The following is a 16,624-nucleotide window of genomic DNA, read 5'->3' as shown; positions in this document are numbered from 1 at the left end:
AAAATTGGACGGATACATGCAAGAAAATGAAACTAGAACACCAACTTACACCGTACACAAAAATAAACTCAAAATGGATAAAGGACTTAAATGTACGACGGGAAACCATAAAAATACTAGAAGAATCCAAAGGCAACAAAATCTTAGACATATGCCGAAGCAATTTCTTCACCGATACATCTCCTAGGGCATTGGAAACTAAAGAGAAAATAAACAAATGGGACTACATCAAAATAAAAAGCTTCTGCACGGCAAAAGAAACCATCAAAAAAAAAAAAAATACAAGAAAGCCCACTGTGTGGGAAAACATATTTGCCAATGTTATTTCTGATAAGGGCCTAATCTCCAAAATTTATAGGGAACTCATACAACTTAACAAAAGGAAGATAAACAATCCAATCAAAAAATGGGGAAAGGATCTAAAATAGACACCTTTCAAAAGAGGACATTCAGAAAGCCAAGAGACATATGAAAACTTGCTCAAAGTCACTAATCATCCGAGAAATGCAAATCAAAACAACAATGAGGTACCATCTCACACCTGTCAGAATGGCTATCATCAACAAATCCACAAAGGACAAGTGCTGGAGAGGATGTGGAGAAAAAGGAACACTCGTGCACTGCTGGTGGGAATGCAGACTGGTGCAGCCACTGTGGAAGACAGTATGGAGTTTCCTCAAAAAACTAAAAATGGAACTCCCATTTGACCCTGTGATCCCACTTCTAGGAATATATCCCAAGAAACCAGAAACACCAATCAGAAAGGATATATGCACCCCTATATTCATAGCAGCACAATTCACCATAGCTAAGATCTGGAAACAGCCTAAGTGCCCATCAGTAGATGAATGGATTAGAAAACTTTGGTACATCTACACAATGGAATACTATGCTGCTGTAAAAAAGAAGGAACTCTTACCATTTGCAACAGCATGGATGGAACTGGAGAGCATTATGCTAAGTGAAATAAGCCAGTCAATGAAGGAAAAATACCACATGATCTCACTCATTTATGGATAATACAGACCATTATGAACTTATGAACAAAAATAGATACAGAGGCAAAGCAGCCTCGAACAGACTGTCAAACTACAGCGGGAAGGCCGGGGAGGGTTCGGGTGGGGTGGTGCGGGCGGGTAAGAGATCAACCAAAGGGGTTGTATGCATGCATAGAAGCATAACCGATGGACATAAGACACTGGGGGGGTAGGGGAGATCAGGGGATTGTCAAGGGCGGGGAAAAAAGGAGACATATGTAATACTCTTTGTAAAACTTTAAGCAATAAAACAATAATAAAAAAAAAGAACAAACAGATCAAAATTAAGAATAGTCTTTACCTTTAAGTTACCCAGAAATGAGTAACAGGAGGAGGATGAATAGCTTGCCTAAAACTACACAATTAGCTTTGGTAACTTGGCTCTGCTTGCTATGGGCACCTGAACACGGATGTAGTTGTCCCCTTTAAATATTGGACTCTGCAGATGGTCGGGGCCGCTTCTGTCTTGGGCTTCCCGAGTGGAGGAGCGGACACTGGCCAGTCAATGAAGGCTCTCTAAACTGTAATCAGTCTGGAGTTCTGGTCATTCTGTCGCTTGCACTCCATAACATTTTCAGGACTCCATGAGCCCCAAGGACAGCTCTTTGCAGCTCAAGCAGCTAATGGTGAGCAGAACTTCTGGCAGGTGAAGAAGGGGCGCCCAGACTGGGCTGGAAGCAGACCCCAACCAGGGTGGGAGTCCTGTCCTGTCCTGTCGGGGTGGGGAAATGGCCTGTTGCCACTTCAAAGTGCTGCGCCCCAGGGCTCAGCCCGCTGACAGGGCGGAGGGGCGGGGCCGGAGGAGGGCCCCGAGGTCTGAGCCAGAGCTGGGAGCCCTGCAACATGGAGTGCTGGCCGGTTCTGCTGCTCTGGGGTCTCCCCCAGATGTGGGCAAGTCCTGACGGTGAGGGGAGCAAGGATGCCTGGGCATGGGTCTGGGAGACAGCGAGAGGGAGCTGGGCTGGGAACCGGGGCGACGCATGAAGGGGGCGGACGGAGGCGCCTGCATCTCGGAATACTAAGCCGCGAGCTCAGGGGCTACCTGGGCCAAGAAATTGGGGCTCCAGGGGTGCGGGGTGCCGGGGAGCTGGACGACACCACCCCTCCTGCCCAAGTCCATCAGTTTTGTTTGTTTTCTTCCTTCTCCTTAAGCTCTGCTCTCTCCCGGCCCCTCCGATCGCCACTTTCCGGCCGCGCCTCCAAGCAGCGCCCACCTCCGCTGCCTCCAGATCTCATCCTTTGCCAACTTTAGCTGGACGCGCACAGACGGCTCCGCCTGGCTGGGGGCGCTGCAGACCCACTCTTGGAGCAATGGCTCGGACATCCACTTCCTGAGGCCCTGGTCCCAGGCCAAGTTAAGCGACCATCAGTGGGAGCAGCTGCAGCAAGTGTTCTGGGTGTACCGGAGCAGCTTCAACAGGGAGGTCCGGGAATTCGCCAAAATGCTGCACTTGGACTGTGAGCTGAGGGATGGGTCCCTGGGCAGCTGTCCGCGGGGAGACAGCGGAGGCAGAGGCCCAGCTGGGAGACTCTGGCCTCACCTGCTGGGATGTTCTCATTTCCACTCCTGCCAGGAAGGTCCCAGCCACTGACTCCCCAAAATATCCCTGGTTCCTCCTGCCCTGGGTCACCCCCTCTCATTTCCCGGAGCTTTGGGTGGGTTAGCCCTCACATCCATGTCTTCTTCGGTTGTTCCCACCGTTAATCCTTTTGATCTCCATCTGTTCCTCTCTTCAGATCCCTTAGAGATCCAGGTGTCCGCTGGGTGTGAGGTGCACCCTGGAAGCCCCCTAAAAAGCTTCTTCCACTCAGCATTTCAAGGAAGCGATATATTGAATTTCCAGGGAACTTCTTGGGTGCCAGCCCCCGATGCCCCACATTGGGCCGAGGTGGTCAGCAACGAGCTCAACAAGGACCAATACATCAGGGACACAGTAGAGTGGCTCATCAGTGACATTTGCCCCCAATTAGTGACGGGCCTCCTTGAAGCAGGACAGCAGGATCTGGAGAAGCAAGGTCAGCCTGCATGTCTCCCTCCCACCCCCCACACCCCCTCTGTGGGGCTCCATCTGGGTTTCCCATTCTAGGGTTTCTATTCCTTTGAGGATTGGAAGAGAAAGGCTCAGAAGGGGATGGCTAAGGCCTGAGGGCATTTATTCATCCCATAGTATTCACTGAGCAACCTTTGGGTTTGTGAGATCAGTTAAATAAGCACTGGGGTCAAACAGGATCTTTCCTTGAGGGGAAGGATGGGAAGACAAGCATTAAAGCAGGGGGTGAAACTTGGATATGTTACAGCTGAGCACAGGGTGCTTTAGGAGTGTAGGCAGGGGCGTTTACAGGAGACTGGGTCAGGGAGATGCTAGCACAAATGGATGAAGTGACCTGAGCCTTCATTTCCTGCGGGGGGACTGTGGGCTGCCTGAGTCAGCCACGGGGCCGGAGCCTCTAATGCAGAGGCCCCACTCCCTTGTTGGATACAGTGAAGCCCGAGGCCTGGCTGTCCAGTGGCCCCCCTCCTGGCCCTGGCCGTCTGCTGCTGGTGTGCCATGTCTCAGGATTCTACCCAGAGCCTGTGTGGGTGAGGTGGATGCGGGGGCAGCAGGAGCAGCCGGGCGCTCAGCAAGGGGACTTCCTGCCCAATGCTGACGGGACCTGGCATCTCCGAGTGACCCTGGACGTGGCGGCTGGGGCGGCAGCTGGCCTGACCTGCCGAGTGAAACACAGCAGCCTTGGAGGCCAGGACATCGTCCTCTACTGGGGTGAGAACTAGGGCCCCTCGGGGAGGGAATGTGGTTCTAAAGCACAGAGGGCGGGACAGAGAAGGATGGGAGTGGACTGATGCAGGACAGAGGGGTTTCAGAGATGAGGCTGTGACCAGGATGGAAAAAGGAGGGCATCCGGGTACAGGACAGAGGGGAATACAGATCTCAACTCAAAAGGCACTGAGGCAGGACGTTCCATATGCAAGAAAAGTGAGACTAAAATCCTCCCAGTTTCAGAAGTAGGCGGCACATGAAGAATCCCAGGAAGACTTATTCCTCAGGAGAGGGGATGGGAGCAGGAGAAGGCAGGGTACACAGGTAGCTGTGGTTCTCTGGCTGCTTCCCATGCGCGGGCTGAGCAGCCTGCACACAGCGTGCCATCCAGTCACCTCTCCTCTGAAGCAAGTATTATTCTCACTTTATAGATGAGAACCTGAGGCTCAGCTAGGCCAAGTTACTGCCCACAGCCGCATTGTTCAAAAGAGGAAAGCTGGGCTTAGACTCAGGACTGCCTCACTGAGGAATTACTGCCCTTCCCTATATGCTGCGCTATATAAGCTGAAATGGACTGCATTACGGATGTCCAGGCCCTGAGAAAAGCTGGGCCCTCCAAACTTAAGGGGAAGAGTAGTGGCCACTTTTATTGTTTTTATTAAAAAACATGTATTGATTTTATTCAAAAACATTTATATTGATTTCAGAGAGGAAGGGAAGGGAGAGAGAGAGAGAAACATCAATAATGGGAGAGAATCATTGATTGGCTGCCTCCTGCACACCCCACACTGGGGATCAAACCTGGGCATGTGCCCTGACCAGGAATCGAACCGTGACCTGGTTCATAGGTCGATGCTCAACCACTGAGCTACACTGGCTGGGCCAGAAGTGGCAACTTTAAATGGGAGAGTAAATAAGCACCTGGCACCCTCACATGGGCTGACACCAGGTGGCTTGAGCTAAGGAGGAATCCCGGGGCTGAGAAACTCCTGTGTTCCTGAAGCAGAGGGGAGTCATGTGCCGGTGGGCTGGATCGTCGCAGCAGTACTGGCATCCCTCCTGCTGGTAGGCGGAGGCGTAACCTTCTGGCTTAAGAAGCGCAGGTGAGTCTTCTTTTTCCAACTCCTTTCCTCAGCCTTTGTCCCCATTCCCTCTTCCTTCCATCCCCTCTTCCATTTTTCTGAATGGTCTCTCCCTGGCTATTCTCTCACAGGTCTTATCAAGACATCCTGTGACTGTCCCCACCACACCTGTCTGGAACTCAGGATCTCAAGTTCCCAGGACTTCGGCACCCAGGAATTGAGGATGAAAGTGAGGTGTCTCGAGGAAGCAGAGAACAATCACAAGACAGCTCTCATCACGCACCTTGTCTACTTTAAGAGAATTTAAGCATCCTACCTGTTTAGAAGCTCATGTGGTTCTTAAGAACAGAAGTGCAAACTCAGATACCTACCAGGGACAAGCAGAGAAGGGCCGAAGCGCGGGCACCTGTGGCCATTGTTTAAACGCTGGAGTCTGCAGAGACCTGGAAAGCACTTGTCCTGTCCAGGGGGAGCAGGTCCAGCTGCTTGTTGTCAAATAGGAAGTCAGACCCTGGGTTGGCTGTGACCTACATTTTTCAAGAAGAGCGGCAGTCTGGATTTTATGTGAGCGTACCTGATATTAAAATAGTGACTCAAACTTTTACACAATTTAGGGTGTGGAACCCCAGATACACCTCTGCTAGTTAACAACAACTTGGGGGGCTTTCAGTTTGTATCTTTTGGGAAAGCTTGCGGTGAATGTCATATTGGCAGTTTGAGGACATAATTTCTATTGTGAATTTGGATTTATAAGGGGATATTTCATCTTTAAAAAGAAAGTTAGGTCAAAGAAACAGAGGTATCTTAAGATTTTATGTAACTTGAGTAAGAAAGGAGAAATCTTACTGTATATGTATGATATGGAAAAAAACTACTCTGGGGAGGGATATTTCTCACCAATGGGCAGTCATTTTATTCGGACTGGAAGAGGCAGTCATGAAGAGACCCCCCCCCCCCCCCAAACAGGCTCTCTTACTTCTAGCTATTGAGATAATGCACGAAAGGGGCTGAGCATACCTGGGCAAGCCTGAGGTGTAGTGATGCCTGTCTAGCTGTCTTCTTGGTTCTTAGACAGGAGGTAACAGGGAGCTAAGCGGAATAGCAGACCTTTCTGGAGCCAAGAAATAAGAAGGTCAAGTTAAAATGATCGGTTGGCTCTCAGGAAAGTCGCCTCTAGGCACTCCAGGGCTCTGAACGTCCAGAAAAAGAGAGGCTGCCCTTTTGAAGAGCCTTTGCTTGAGGAAATGAAGATTTGGTTCTTCTCTGCTGGACTCACAGGTCAAACCTAGAATGCAGGTGAAGAACCTGCTGGCTTCTGAACCAATGGTTCCCAAATTGTGTTTTTGTGACCAGCGGCCTCGGCATCACCTGGGAACTTATGAGTTATTTTGGGCCCCACCCCAGAACTACTGAATGGGAAACCTTGGGAGTGGGGCCCAGTTGTCTGTGTGTTAACAAGCCCTCAGGTAATGCTGATATTCAGCTAAAGTTAGAGAACGACTGTTCTTAGACATGTGTAATGTTGTGCAACCAATTTCTCAGAATGTCTAGTGAGAATTTTGGCTTGGGTTAGTCAAGGAAGGCTTCATGGATGAAGGGGAACTTGAAGCAGAACTTAGAGAGGAGGGCAGGTGAACCAGCACGTGCACTGGATCAGGAGACTGGAGTTCTAGCCTCTGACTCAGTTTCCTCCTGTGCCCATTGGGGCTAATAATGTCAGCCTGCCTACTGATTAAATGTGTGTGTACTCTCCGATTCATATGTTAGAAATCTAATAACCAAGGTGATGGGTATTAGAAGGTAGGGCCTCTGGGAGGTGATTAAGTCATGAGGTCTGAGCTCTCAAATGGAATTAGTGCTGTTAGAAAAGAGGTCCCTTCACCGTGTGAAGACAGCAGAAGATGCCATCTAGGATGCAGGAAGTAGGCCCTCATCAAACCCTGAATCTTCTGGCCCCTTGAGATTGGACTTCCCAGCCTCCAATTTTCGAAAAATAAATTTCTATCGCTTATAAACCACCCAGTCTGTATTATTTTGTGATAGCAGCCCAGATGGACAAAGACAGATTTTCTCATAGACTTGTCTCCTAGACAAATGTGTGAAATGTGTGGCAAGCTACAATGCCTTCAGAAACGTGTGACCTGTTATTGTTTTTGGTACCACACTGCCCTGGGGAGATGCTCTTCAGCTCAGCTTCCTCAGGCAGCGTCAAGTTTGTGAATGTATCTCACCCGGCTTTTACATTCCCAGGCTCTTCTGAATCTTTTTGGAAATGCTTCAGCCTGAATTTACAGTGGCTCTGGTTCATTTTTAAGCAATTTTGATTTTTTTGGAAAGTAAACGTATATCCAGAAAATTTTGTTTTCTTCTTTCAAATAGTCAGTTCCTATCATCTCAGGAAATTCATTTTAAAATAGGTTAATATTCTATGTATGAATATCATGTTCCTCATTGAGTGCTGTGCTGTTCGTTACTTTATTGACACTCAAATTTATTGCTATAAGTTCTAAATTCATCGTTATGTGCTCAGTGATAATGGATGGAATTCCTCATTATTTCTCCTTTAAAGTCAGCACAATGTTAAGGTTTTATAGTAGAGAGCCCCGGAGAGACACTGCAGGAAGAAGGGCTCTCCTGCAGTCACCAGCTACTACATGGCAGGTCACACTGTGTTTGGTCATCCTGCCTCAGCCTGCCTACTGACTAAATGTTTGTGTACCCCCGACTCATATGTTAGAAATCTAACAACCAGAGCTCATGGACACTTGGTTGACTTTGCAGCCTAAACCTGGCAAGGACCTTTTTATAGCCCTTTTAAAAAAATTATATCTCTATCTCTATCTCTATCTCTCTCTATCTCTATCTCTATCTCTCTCTCTCTCTATCTATATTGATTTCAGAGAGGATGGGGGAGGGAGAGAGAGATAGAAACATCAACGATGAGAGAGAATCATTGATCGGCTGCCTCCTGCACACCCCATATTAGGGGTTGAACCTGCAACCCAGGCAAATGTCTTTGACCATTATGAAACCTGGGACTCTTCAGTCTGCAGGCCGACGCTCTATCCACTGAGCCAGACCAGCTGAGGCAGCCCTTTTGACATAATGGATCGATCTTCCAGACAAAAAAAATCAATAAGGAAATAGCAACTTTAAATGACACAGCAGGATGTCAGAGGAATGGTGGTGTGAGAGATCCCCTTTGTTTCTCCCCATGAAATTTCAACAAGTTGATCAGCTATCACTCAACAAATGACTCCCTGCTCACAACACAGGGACGTCTGAGAGATCCATGCATTGAAGCATCCAAAGGTGGGCAAACGGGAACAATCAGGGGAGGCAAGAAGGGAGGCGAGCGAAGAGGGGATGGATGCAGCTCTGCAGCTTGGCCCAGAGAGGGGAGGAGCTGGCTGTAGCTGGCGCTCCCTTGGCTGTGAGGTGCAGAGAATGTCGGGAGGGCACTCCTCATGGAGTGAGTGGAGCAAACTGTAGATGCTGAGAGGCTTGGGCAAGGACGAAGCGCAGAGGTTCTTCCGAGGTTGTCGGAAGGAATTTATCACCAGGCAGTTGGTGTTCCCAACTAAGAAATGGAGCCACAGAGCCCTGCTGTCACTTAGACTCCCCCAAATTGTCTCCCCTTGTGCTTGGTGCTGGGATGTGGGGCACATTATCTGCAAACCTGAGAACTGCTATGCAGGATTGTTATGTATCTCTGTGAGTGATCCCTGAGTGGGACGCATTGGGGGTGGCCCTGTGGAGGTCCGGGGTTGCCAATACTGAGAGGGAAAAACAAACTTCAGAGGTTAGGCGAGGCGGAGGAGGACCGTGTGCGCCAGCTGGTGGAGGGTAGAAGTGTGAGTGCAACGAGGTAGGAGAGGGAGCCAGCCCCGTAGTGCCGCTGCCTCAGCCATGCTGGAAATCATCGCCAGCGTGGACCACATCAAGTTCGACTTGGAGATCGCGGTGGAGCAGCAGCTCGGGGCGCAGTCGCTGCCCTTCCCCGGCATGGACAAGGCCCAGGCTGCTGTCTGTGAATTCTTTTTGAAAGCTGCCCGTGGCAAAGGGGGCATGTGCCCGTTTCGCCACATTAGTGGTGAGAAGACAGTGGTGTGCAAACACTGGCTGCGGGGGCTGTGCAAGGAGGAGGACCAGTGCGAGTTCCTCCATGAGTAGGACATGACCAAGATGCCCGAGTGCTACTTCTGCTCAAAGTTCGGTCCCCTGTGTAGGCACCGGCACACGCGGAGAGTCATCTGTGTGAATTACCTCGTGGGATTCTGCCCGGAGGGGCCCTCGTGTAAATTCATGCACCCTCGATTGGAACTGCCGATGGGAACCACCGAGCAGCCTCCACTGCCCCAGCAGACGCAGCCTTCGTTAAAGCAAAGTAACAATCCGCCATTACAAAGGTCGTCCTCCTTGATCCAGTTCACGAGTCAGAACTCTTCTGCCAATCAGCAGAGAGCCCCGCAGGCCATCGGGGTCATGCAGAGTCAAAACAGCAGTGCAGGCAACCGGGGACCCCGCCCATTGGAGCAGGTCACCTGTGACAAGTGTGGTGAAAAGGACACTAGGCCAACAGGTGCACCAAAGGGCCCTTGGCCTTTCTCAGTGGACAGTGACAGCAGCTGGAGACAGCTCAGAACAGCCCAAAGGGCCCCATTTCGGGGACCACTCTGGGCCATCCTTGGGATTGTGCATTTAACTGTTCAATGCCAGTGTCAGTGCAACTCTGGCTGGAGCTGGTAGGCAAGCACACTGGCGTGTATCAGTCTGAGGGGCAACATCTGTCAGTTTCCCTACCATTTTGCTGTAGTCTCTTTTAAAAAGGGAACGTGTGCTCCAGTTCTGTCCCTCAAATCAGCATCATGTGTGTCTAGGCATCAACATCTGTCTGGGCCTTCCTGAACACTGCTCTCTGGAGAGGAGGAAGTTGTGGGGAAGAGCTTATGCAAGCAGTTCTGTATGAAAGACGGCCCTTCCCCTTGGGCCTCATTAAACACCAGTTCTTGGTGACCTCATGGACTGGTGGGTCCGTAAAACTGAGGCTAGGTCACGCCTGCTTCCTCCATGTCCTGCTGAATTCAGAAGCTGTGCCTATCCATGTGATTTGAACGAGGCAGCCCTTCAGGGCAAACTCAAGTGGGCTTGTTGCCTCAGCCTGGTCCTGTTCCAAGGTGGCAGCGATTGAGGAGGGGTGCAGGGCTCTCAAGTGTGAGCGTCTTTTTCCTCTAGGCTTATTTTCTTGGGGCACATGCTTAATAGTGTTTAAGGTATACCTGAAGCTGAGCTACAGGCCACTCTTTACAAAGATGACGTGATCCACCTGTGCACCTACCTCCTGCCCCTCAAGCGTCTGTACTGTCACTCAGACACCTTTTGGCCTATGGAGACCACCTTAAGCCTGGAAATGTGAAACTATCACCTGGAACTTGCTGGGCCAGGCAACCTATCCAAGTTCAATTATAAGTACAATTTTTATGAGGTTGATTAAAGCTTGTTTTTTAATAAAACAAAAACAAACAAACTTCACCCCCCAACTTTGCAGCCATACTGAAGGCAGCTGCAGAGGTCAGCTTGGGAATTTCACAGAACTAAAAAACATGTGATTCAGTGCCACCTACTGGAAAATAATAGAAACATCTCTTCATAGAAACCTGCTAAAGAAGTGTCAATACATAGCTGCCCAGACAGAGAGGGAGCCCAGCCCGCCAAATAGCAAATTAGTGAGGCAGTTCAGAAAGAAAATGAAAAATCTCCCGAAAGCAAACTGGAACACATGGAAATATGTGATATAAATGACAGAATTCAAGACTGCAGTTCTGTAAATACTCAATGAGATGAGAGAACTTGATTCACTCAGAGCACAAATCACTTGACCAAAGAGATTCAAACTTTAAAAAAGAACCAAAGAGAAATTCTTGGGGTGAATCACTCAATTAAGGAGATCAGCAATAAGCTACTGAGCATAGGCAATAGAAGTGACCAGGTGGAGGAAAGAATTAGTAATATCAAAGATGGGAACCTATAATAATAAAATAATAAAATAATAATTAGACCAGACGTCCTTCCGGACGTCCCTTCTAGCCACATCCACAGCAGGCGTCAGAGGCCAGGGCCAAGGCCCATGCACAAATTTCGTGCATCAGGCCTCTAGTCTAGAAATAACACAGGGAAGAAGAGAGAGACCTAAGCATAAAAAACATGAAAGTGCTCTCTAAGAACTATCTGACTCCATCAGAAAAAGCAATAAAAGAATAATAGGCATACCAAAAGATGAGAAAAGAAAGGAATGGAGAGCCTATTCAAACAAATGGTGGATGAGAACTTCCCAAACCAATGGAAAGAACTAATCCTCAAATTCAAGAAGCAAACAGAATATGTAGTTCTCTTAATCCAAATAGGCCCTCTCCAAGACATGTTGTATTAAAACCATAAAAAATTAATGACAAAGAAAAAATTCTAAAAGTTGTCAGGGAAAAAAAGGAATGACCTACAAAGGAAAGCTCATCAATTAGCATCCAACTTCTCAGCAGAAACTCTATAATCCAGAAGAGAATAGAACCAAATATTCAAACAACTGAAGGAGAGAAATTACCAGCCTAGAATAATATATCCATCAGTTATCTTGATAATATGAAGGGGAAATAAAGACCTTCAGAGATATACAGAAGCTGGAGGGATTTATCACCAGAAAACTTCCTATGCAGGAAATACTCAAGGGGGTTATTTTACCTAAAACAAAGAGCAAAAGGTCACAACACTATGAGTAAAATCACCAAAAGACTTACATAAAAAACAGGGATAATTTGTGACAACAAAAACATAAAAATGGGAGAGGGTAAAGGTCTGAATTGGCAAATGAGGACAGAGATCAGATGTACTAAAAAAAACCCCCACAAAACTACTGTATATATGCAAGTTATTTTTCATAAACCTAATGGTAACCACACAGAAAAACGCCAAAACTGAGACATAGATTTAAAAAAGAGAAAAGAAATATGGAATACCACCAAATAAAAAGAACAGACAGAAACAAAAAAGAAAAGAACCAATGGAGGCACAGAGATACTAGAAAATATGGATAAAGTAGATATAGTAAATCCTCAGAAATCAATAATAACCCTAATTCTACATGAACTGAATTCACTAATAAAATGTCACAAGGTAGCAGATTAGATCAAAAATCAAAACCCAACTATATGCTGCCTTCAAGAGACAGCAAAGACAAAGGAAGATTCAAAATGCAAAGACAAAGGTAGAGTCAAAATAAAAGGGTGGAAAACGTTCCTCCAAGCAAATAATATCCACAGAAAAGAGGGTGAAGCATGTGTAGCCATACTGATACCCACCAGAAGAGATTTCAAGATAATCAAGAGACAAAGATGGACATTTTATAATGATAAAGGGGGCAGTACACCAAGTATACTTCTTACTATATATGCACTCAATCAGGGAGCACCATCTATAATAATAAAAGTGTAATATGCTAATTAGACCGGACACCGAACAATCTTCTGGACATCCTTCCAGATGACCTTCCAGATGAAGTTGTGGCTGCCAGGGCTGAGCCCCTTGCATGAATTTTGTGCATCAGGCCTCTAGTAATATATAAAACAACTACTCACAGAACTAATGGGAGAAACATACCAAAACACAATCATAGTTGGGGACATTAATATTCCATCCACAGTGCTAGATATACTATCTAAACAAAAATGCAATAAACAAATATTGGCCTTAAGTGACACACTAGACCAAATGGGCATAATCAACATTTATAGAACCTTTCATCCCAGAACATCAGATTATACATTTTTTACTCCAGTGCACATGGAACATTCTCAAGGATAGACCATATGTGGGAGTCACAAAACTAACCTTGACAAGTTCAAGAAGGATGAAATTCATATCAAACATATTCTCTGCCAACAATGCCTTGAAATTATAAATCAACTGCAAAAAGAAAGTAAAGAAACTCAGAAATATGTGGAGACTAAACAACATACCACTAAACAATGGCTGGGGCAAAGAATAAATAAAAGGTGAGATCAAAAGCTGTATAGAGACAAATGAGAATGACAATAAGACATATCAAAACTGTGATGTGTCCAGCAGTTGTGGCTCAGTGATTGAGTGTTGACTCATGAACCAGGAGGTCAGTTCAATTCCTGGTCAGGACACATGCCCGGTTGCAGGCTTGATCCCTAGTAGGGCGTATGCAGGAGGCAGCTGAATGATGATTCTTTCATATCATTGATTTCTCTCCCTTTCCCTTCCTCTCTGAAATCATTAGTAACATATTAAAAAAAACTTCTTTGATGCAACTAAAGTATTAATAAGAGGGAAGACTTATCATTATAGGCCTATCTCAAGAAACAAGAGAAATCCCAAGTAAACTAATCCAAAATAAAGGACAGTGAGCTAAACTGTTTTTGCTTTATCTAAATTTTAAAATAAATATGAAGAGCAGCAAAACCAAACCAAAATAAAATATTTAGTAGATACAACTGCATATAGTAGTATTTATATCTATACAAGTTAATGAGGAAAAATTGCCTTTTTGTAAAAATAATGGCTACACAAGGTAACTTTCAAAAGCAAAACCTTTACAGGTAAAATTCAACATTTGATTTGCCAATTAGTTTTTACTGTGTATAATTTTTATATAAAAAAGAATTGATCTGTCTGAATATCCTATATAATGAAAGGCTAATATGCAAATTGACCGAGTGGTGGAATGATCAGTCACTATGATGTGCACTGACCACCAGGGGCCAGATGCTCAATGTAGGAGCTGCCCCCTGGTGGTCAGTGAGCTCCCATAGGGAGAACACTGCTCAGCCAGAAGCCCTGAGCACTAAGCTATCAGTCAGACATCCCCAAGGGCTCCTGGACTGTGAGAGGGTGCAAGCTGGGCTGAGGGACACCACACCCCTCTGAGTGCACAAATTTCATGCACTGGGCCTCTAGTACTTCTAATAAAATATATATCAATTTGGATAAATAGAAATTATGTAACTGTGATTTTAGAATAATGAAATTAAATTCATTTAATGGAGTTTACTTGGTATACTTTCTTATACATATTTTAACTTGAAGATTACAGTAGAGGAATTAACAAAAACTGGAGAAATTATGATTTTAGATTACAAATGCGATATAGAGATTTTATGTGAGGCTGACTGTAAGTATGGGGGAAAATATAGGGTAAATATCCCAGAGTCAAGCTTCACACATCAATATAGTGTACTTGCAAGTTGCAATATTCAGTTTGCCTTATCTTCTTAAAGTGGTGGGTTCAGGTAACAGTCCCAACAGATGCACAGCTGTGGCTTCAGGTGAACAGCTGCACAGCAGGCATTGGGTTTTTAATTCAGAATAGAGTGAAGGTGAGCAACATAGAATTTCACAGAAATTCCTCTCCAAACTCCAATAAAAAGATGTAACTTTGATGCTTGTGAATGTCTATATTGACTAGGAATCACTAGGAGTTCAACAGTTACTGAACAGACTGGCCTACTGAAGATTTCCTATGAAAAAATAATTGACTTATTTTGTGTATATATTATATTTTTTATTTGTTTGTTCATAAGAACCTGCTTGTATCAGTCACATTTTCTTTCCTGCCTCACATGTTCTCAGCTTACTTTCGCCACAGGCATTGCAAGGCAACAGAATCTAACTTTAGCTTCATGTCTATTGTGTGTTTCAATGTCTTTAATGTTAATTAATCAATTAATTTTTAAATTGAATTTATTGAGTTGACACTGGTTCACAAAACCATATAGGTTTCAAGTGTACCACTCAATAAAATATCTGCACACTGCATGGTGCACCCATAGCCCCAAGCAAAGTCTCTTTCTGTCCCCATTTCCCCCCCACCTTTGCCCATCCCTACCCACCCCTCACCCCCTTTCCCTCTTGCTATCACCACACTCTTCTCTGTGTCTATGTGTTATGTATATATGTTTTTTGTTTTTTTGCATTGTTGTACTAAACAACTTTTTATATATCATGGCCATTTGTATGTATTCTTGGGATAAGTCTGTTCAGGTCCTCTGCCCATTTTAAAAATTGGGTTATTTTTTTAATTGTTTTTGACTTGTATGAGTTCTTTATATATTTTGAATATTAAGCCCTTATAGGAGGTATTGTTTGCAAATATCTTCTTCCATTCAGTTTGTTGTCATTTTGTTTTGTTGATTTTTAAAAAATAGAACATTTTAATAAAAACTTATATTTTTTCTTGAACATTAACTTACCAGACAATGAATAACTATACAAATTAATAAACACAATGACAATAAACCTATTTTTCTTGTTCTCCAAAAGCAAAATATTTCCTGTTGCGCACACCAAACAAGTCAGTATAAGACTGTGGAGAGAGGCTACAGTGTTTGGACAGGTTCAAGCCTCAGACTAATGAGAGGGCACAGTTCTCGTGGCCACGTGCAAGTCCCAGCTTGGAGGGCAGAGCCCTCCCAGCACGATCATAGCCAATAGCTAGAGTTGTAAGCTTGAACCTATGATCTGAACACGTGGCCCCAGGTGCCTGAGTGATGTGGGCTTCATAGAGTTTAGGTGCATGTAGTTGAGTAGAATCAAAACCCATGAGAATGTTGTAACCATCTTGACCACGCCCTTACTTTGCCTCATGGAATCTGGCTATAAAATAAAGACACGGCTTGTAGTCCGTGGTGCTGTCCCTCTCCATCCAAGAGGGCAGCGACCCACCGAGACCCAGCTTTCTTCTCTTGTCTGTCTTTTCTTAATCCTTCACCGTCCCGACTCAGGCTCACTGAAGCTGGCCGAGCTGGTGCAGCACATAAGGTGCCCTGGGGCTAAGTATGCCATGGCCGTGCCATCCTGTTACACAAGACTCTTGATATTTTTTAATGCACAGAAACATTTTAGTGTGATGTACTCCTATTAATTTATTTTTGCTTTTACATTTCTTGCCTTTGGGATCAAGTTCACAAAAGCCTGTCAGAAACCAAGGTTTGTAAGTTTAGTACTTATGTTTTCTTCTATGCATTTTATTGTTTCAGGTCTTATATATAAGTCTTTATTCCATTTTGAGTTAATTTTTGTTTATGGTGTCAAATAGTAGTCTAGTTTTATTCTTTTACAGTAGTTTTCCAAATTTTCCAACACCAATTATTGAAAAGGCTTTCCTTTCTCCATTGTACGTCTTTTGGCTCCTTTGTCAAAAATTATTTGCCTATGTACATGTGGGTTTATTTCTGGGCTCCTGGTTCTATTCCATTAGTCTGTATGCCTGTTTTACCACCAATACCATACTGTTCTGATTATTGTAGCTTTGTAGTATAAGTTGAAGTCAGGGAGTGTGATGCCTCCAGCTTTGTTCTTATTTGTGGAATTGCTTTGTTTACTTGGGATCTTTTGCGGTTTCATGAAATTTGGTTATTTTTTTGTTCTGTTTCTTTGAACAGTGCCAATGGGAATTTTTATGCGGATTGCATTAAATTTGTATATTGCTCTATGTCAGCGATTTTCAATCAGTATGTTGCAAGAATTTTTAAAACATGCAATCCTTGACTAGTCAGGAGCATTAGCCTCTTTTTCCTTAGATTATCAAATAAAATAATGATAATAGCCAACACAACAATAAATGTCTGGTGGAAATGAGTAAAAATTATACCTTTTTTTTTGTAAGATTGGTAAAATATATTTTTTGGTGTGCCACAGAATTTTAGCCATTAGTTTATGTGTGCCATGAGAT

The 16,624-nt window shown here is 45.0% G+C and overlaps 1 protein-coding gene and 1 pseudogene across 1 annotated transcript; both read left to right on the top strand.

Moving 5' to 3' along the window:
* The first annotated feature begins 1,868 nt into the window (after window positions 1–1,868).
* On the top strand, window positions 1,869–7,172 carry LOC138995861 (antigen-presenting glycoprotein CD1d-like). Its single transcript, XM_070396620.1, has 6 exons — window positions 1,869–1,941; window positions 2,190–2,495; window positions 2,775–3,053; window positions 3,521–3,799; window positions 4,803–4,899; window positions 5,010–7,172. Exons 1-6 carry the CDS (start codon window positions 1,881–1,883, stop codon window positions 5,029–5,031), a joined length of 1,044 nt encoding a protein of 347 aa, XP_070252721.1. The 5' UTR covers window positions 1,869–1,880; the 3' UTR covers window positions 5,032–7,172.
* Window positions 7,173–8,787: 1,615 nt separating this feature from the next.
* Window positions 8,788–9,563, top strand: LOC138995800 (cleavage and polyadenylation specificity factor subunit 4 pseudogene; annotated as a pseudogene).
* The last annotated feature ends 7,061 nt before the right edge of the window (window positions 9,564–16,624 follow it).

Source organism: Myotis yumanensis, unplaced genomic scaffold (genome assembly GCF_028538775.1).
Source record: "Myotis yumanensis isolate MYYU_CA2020_CCGP unplaced genomic scaffold, mMyoYum1.0.hap1 SCAF_17, whole genome shotgun sequence".
NCBI classification, from domain to species: domain Eukaryota; kingdom Metazoa; phylum Chordata; class Mammalia; order Chiroptera; family Vespertilionidae; genus Myotis; species Myotis yumanensis.
The sequence above is the reverse complement of the archived record's forward strand: the minus strand, read 5'-3'. Positions and strand labels throughout refer to the sequence as shown.

Coding starts and splice junctions, on each gene's coding strand:
- LOC138995861 (XM_070396620.1), top strand. CDS start 1,881: ATGGAGTGCTGGCCGGTTCTGCTGCTCTGGGGTCTCCCCCAGATGTGG. Junction 1,942..2,189: donor GATGTGGGCAAGTCCTGACG/GTGAGGGGAGCA, acceptor CTTCTCCTTAAG/CTCTGCTCTCTCCCGGCCCC. Junction 3,054..3,520: donor GCAGGATCTGGAGAAGCAAG/GTCAGCCTGCAT, acceptor TGTTGGATACAG/TGAAGCCCGAGGCCTGGCTG.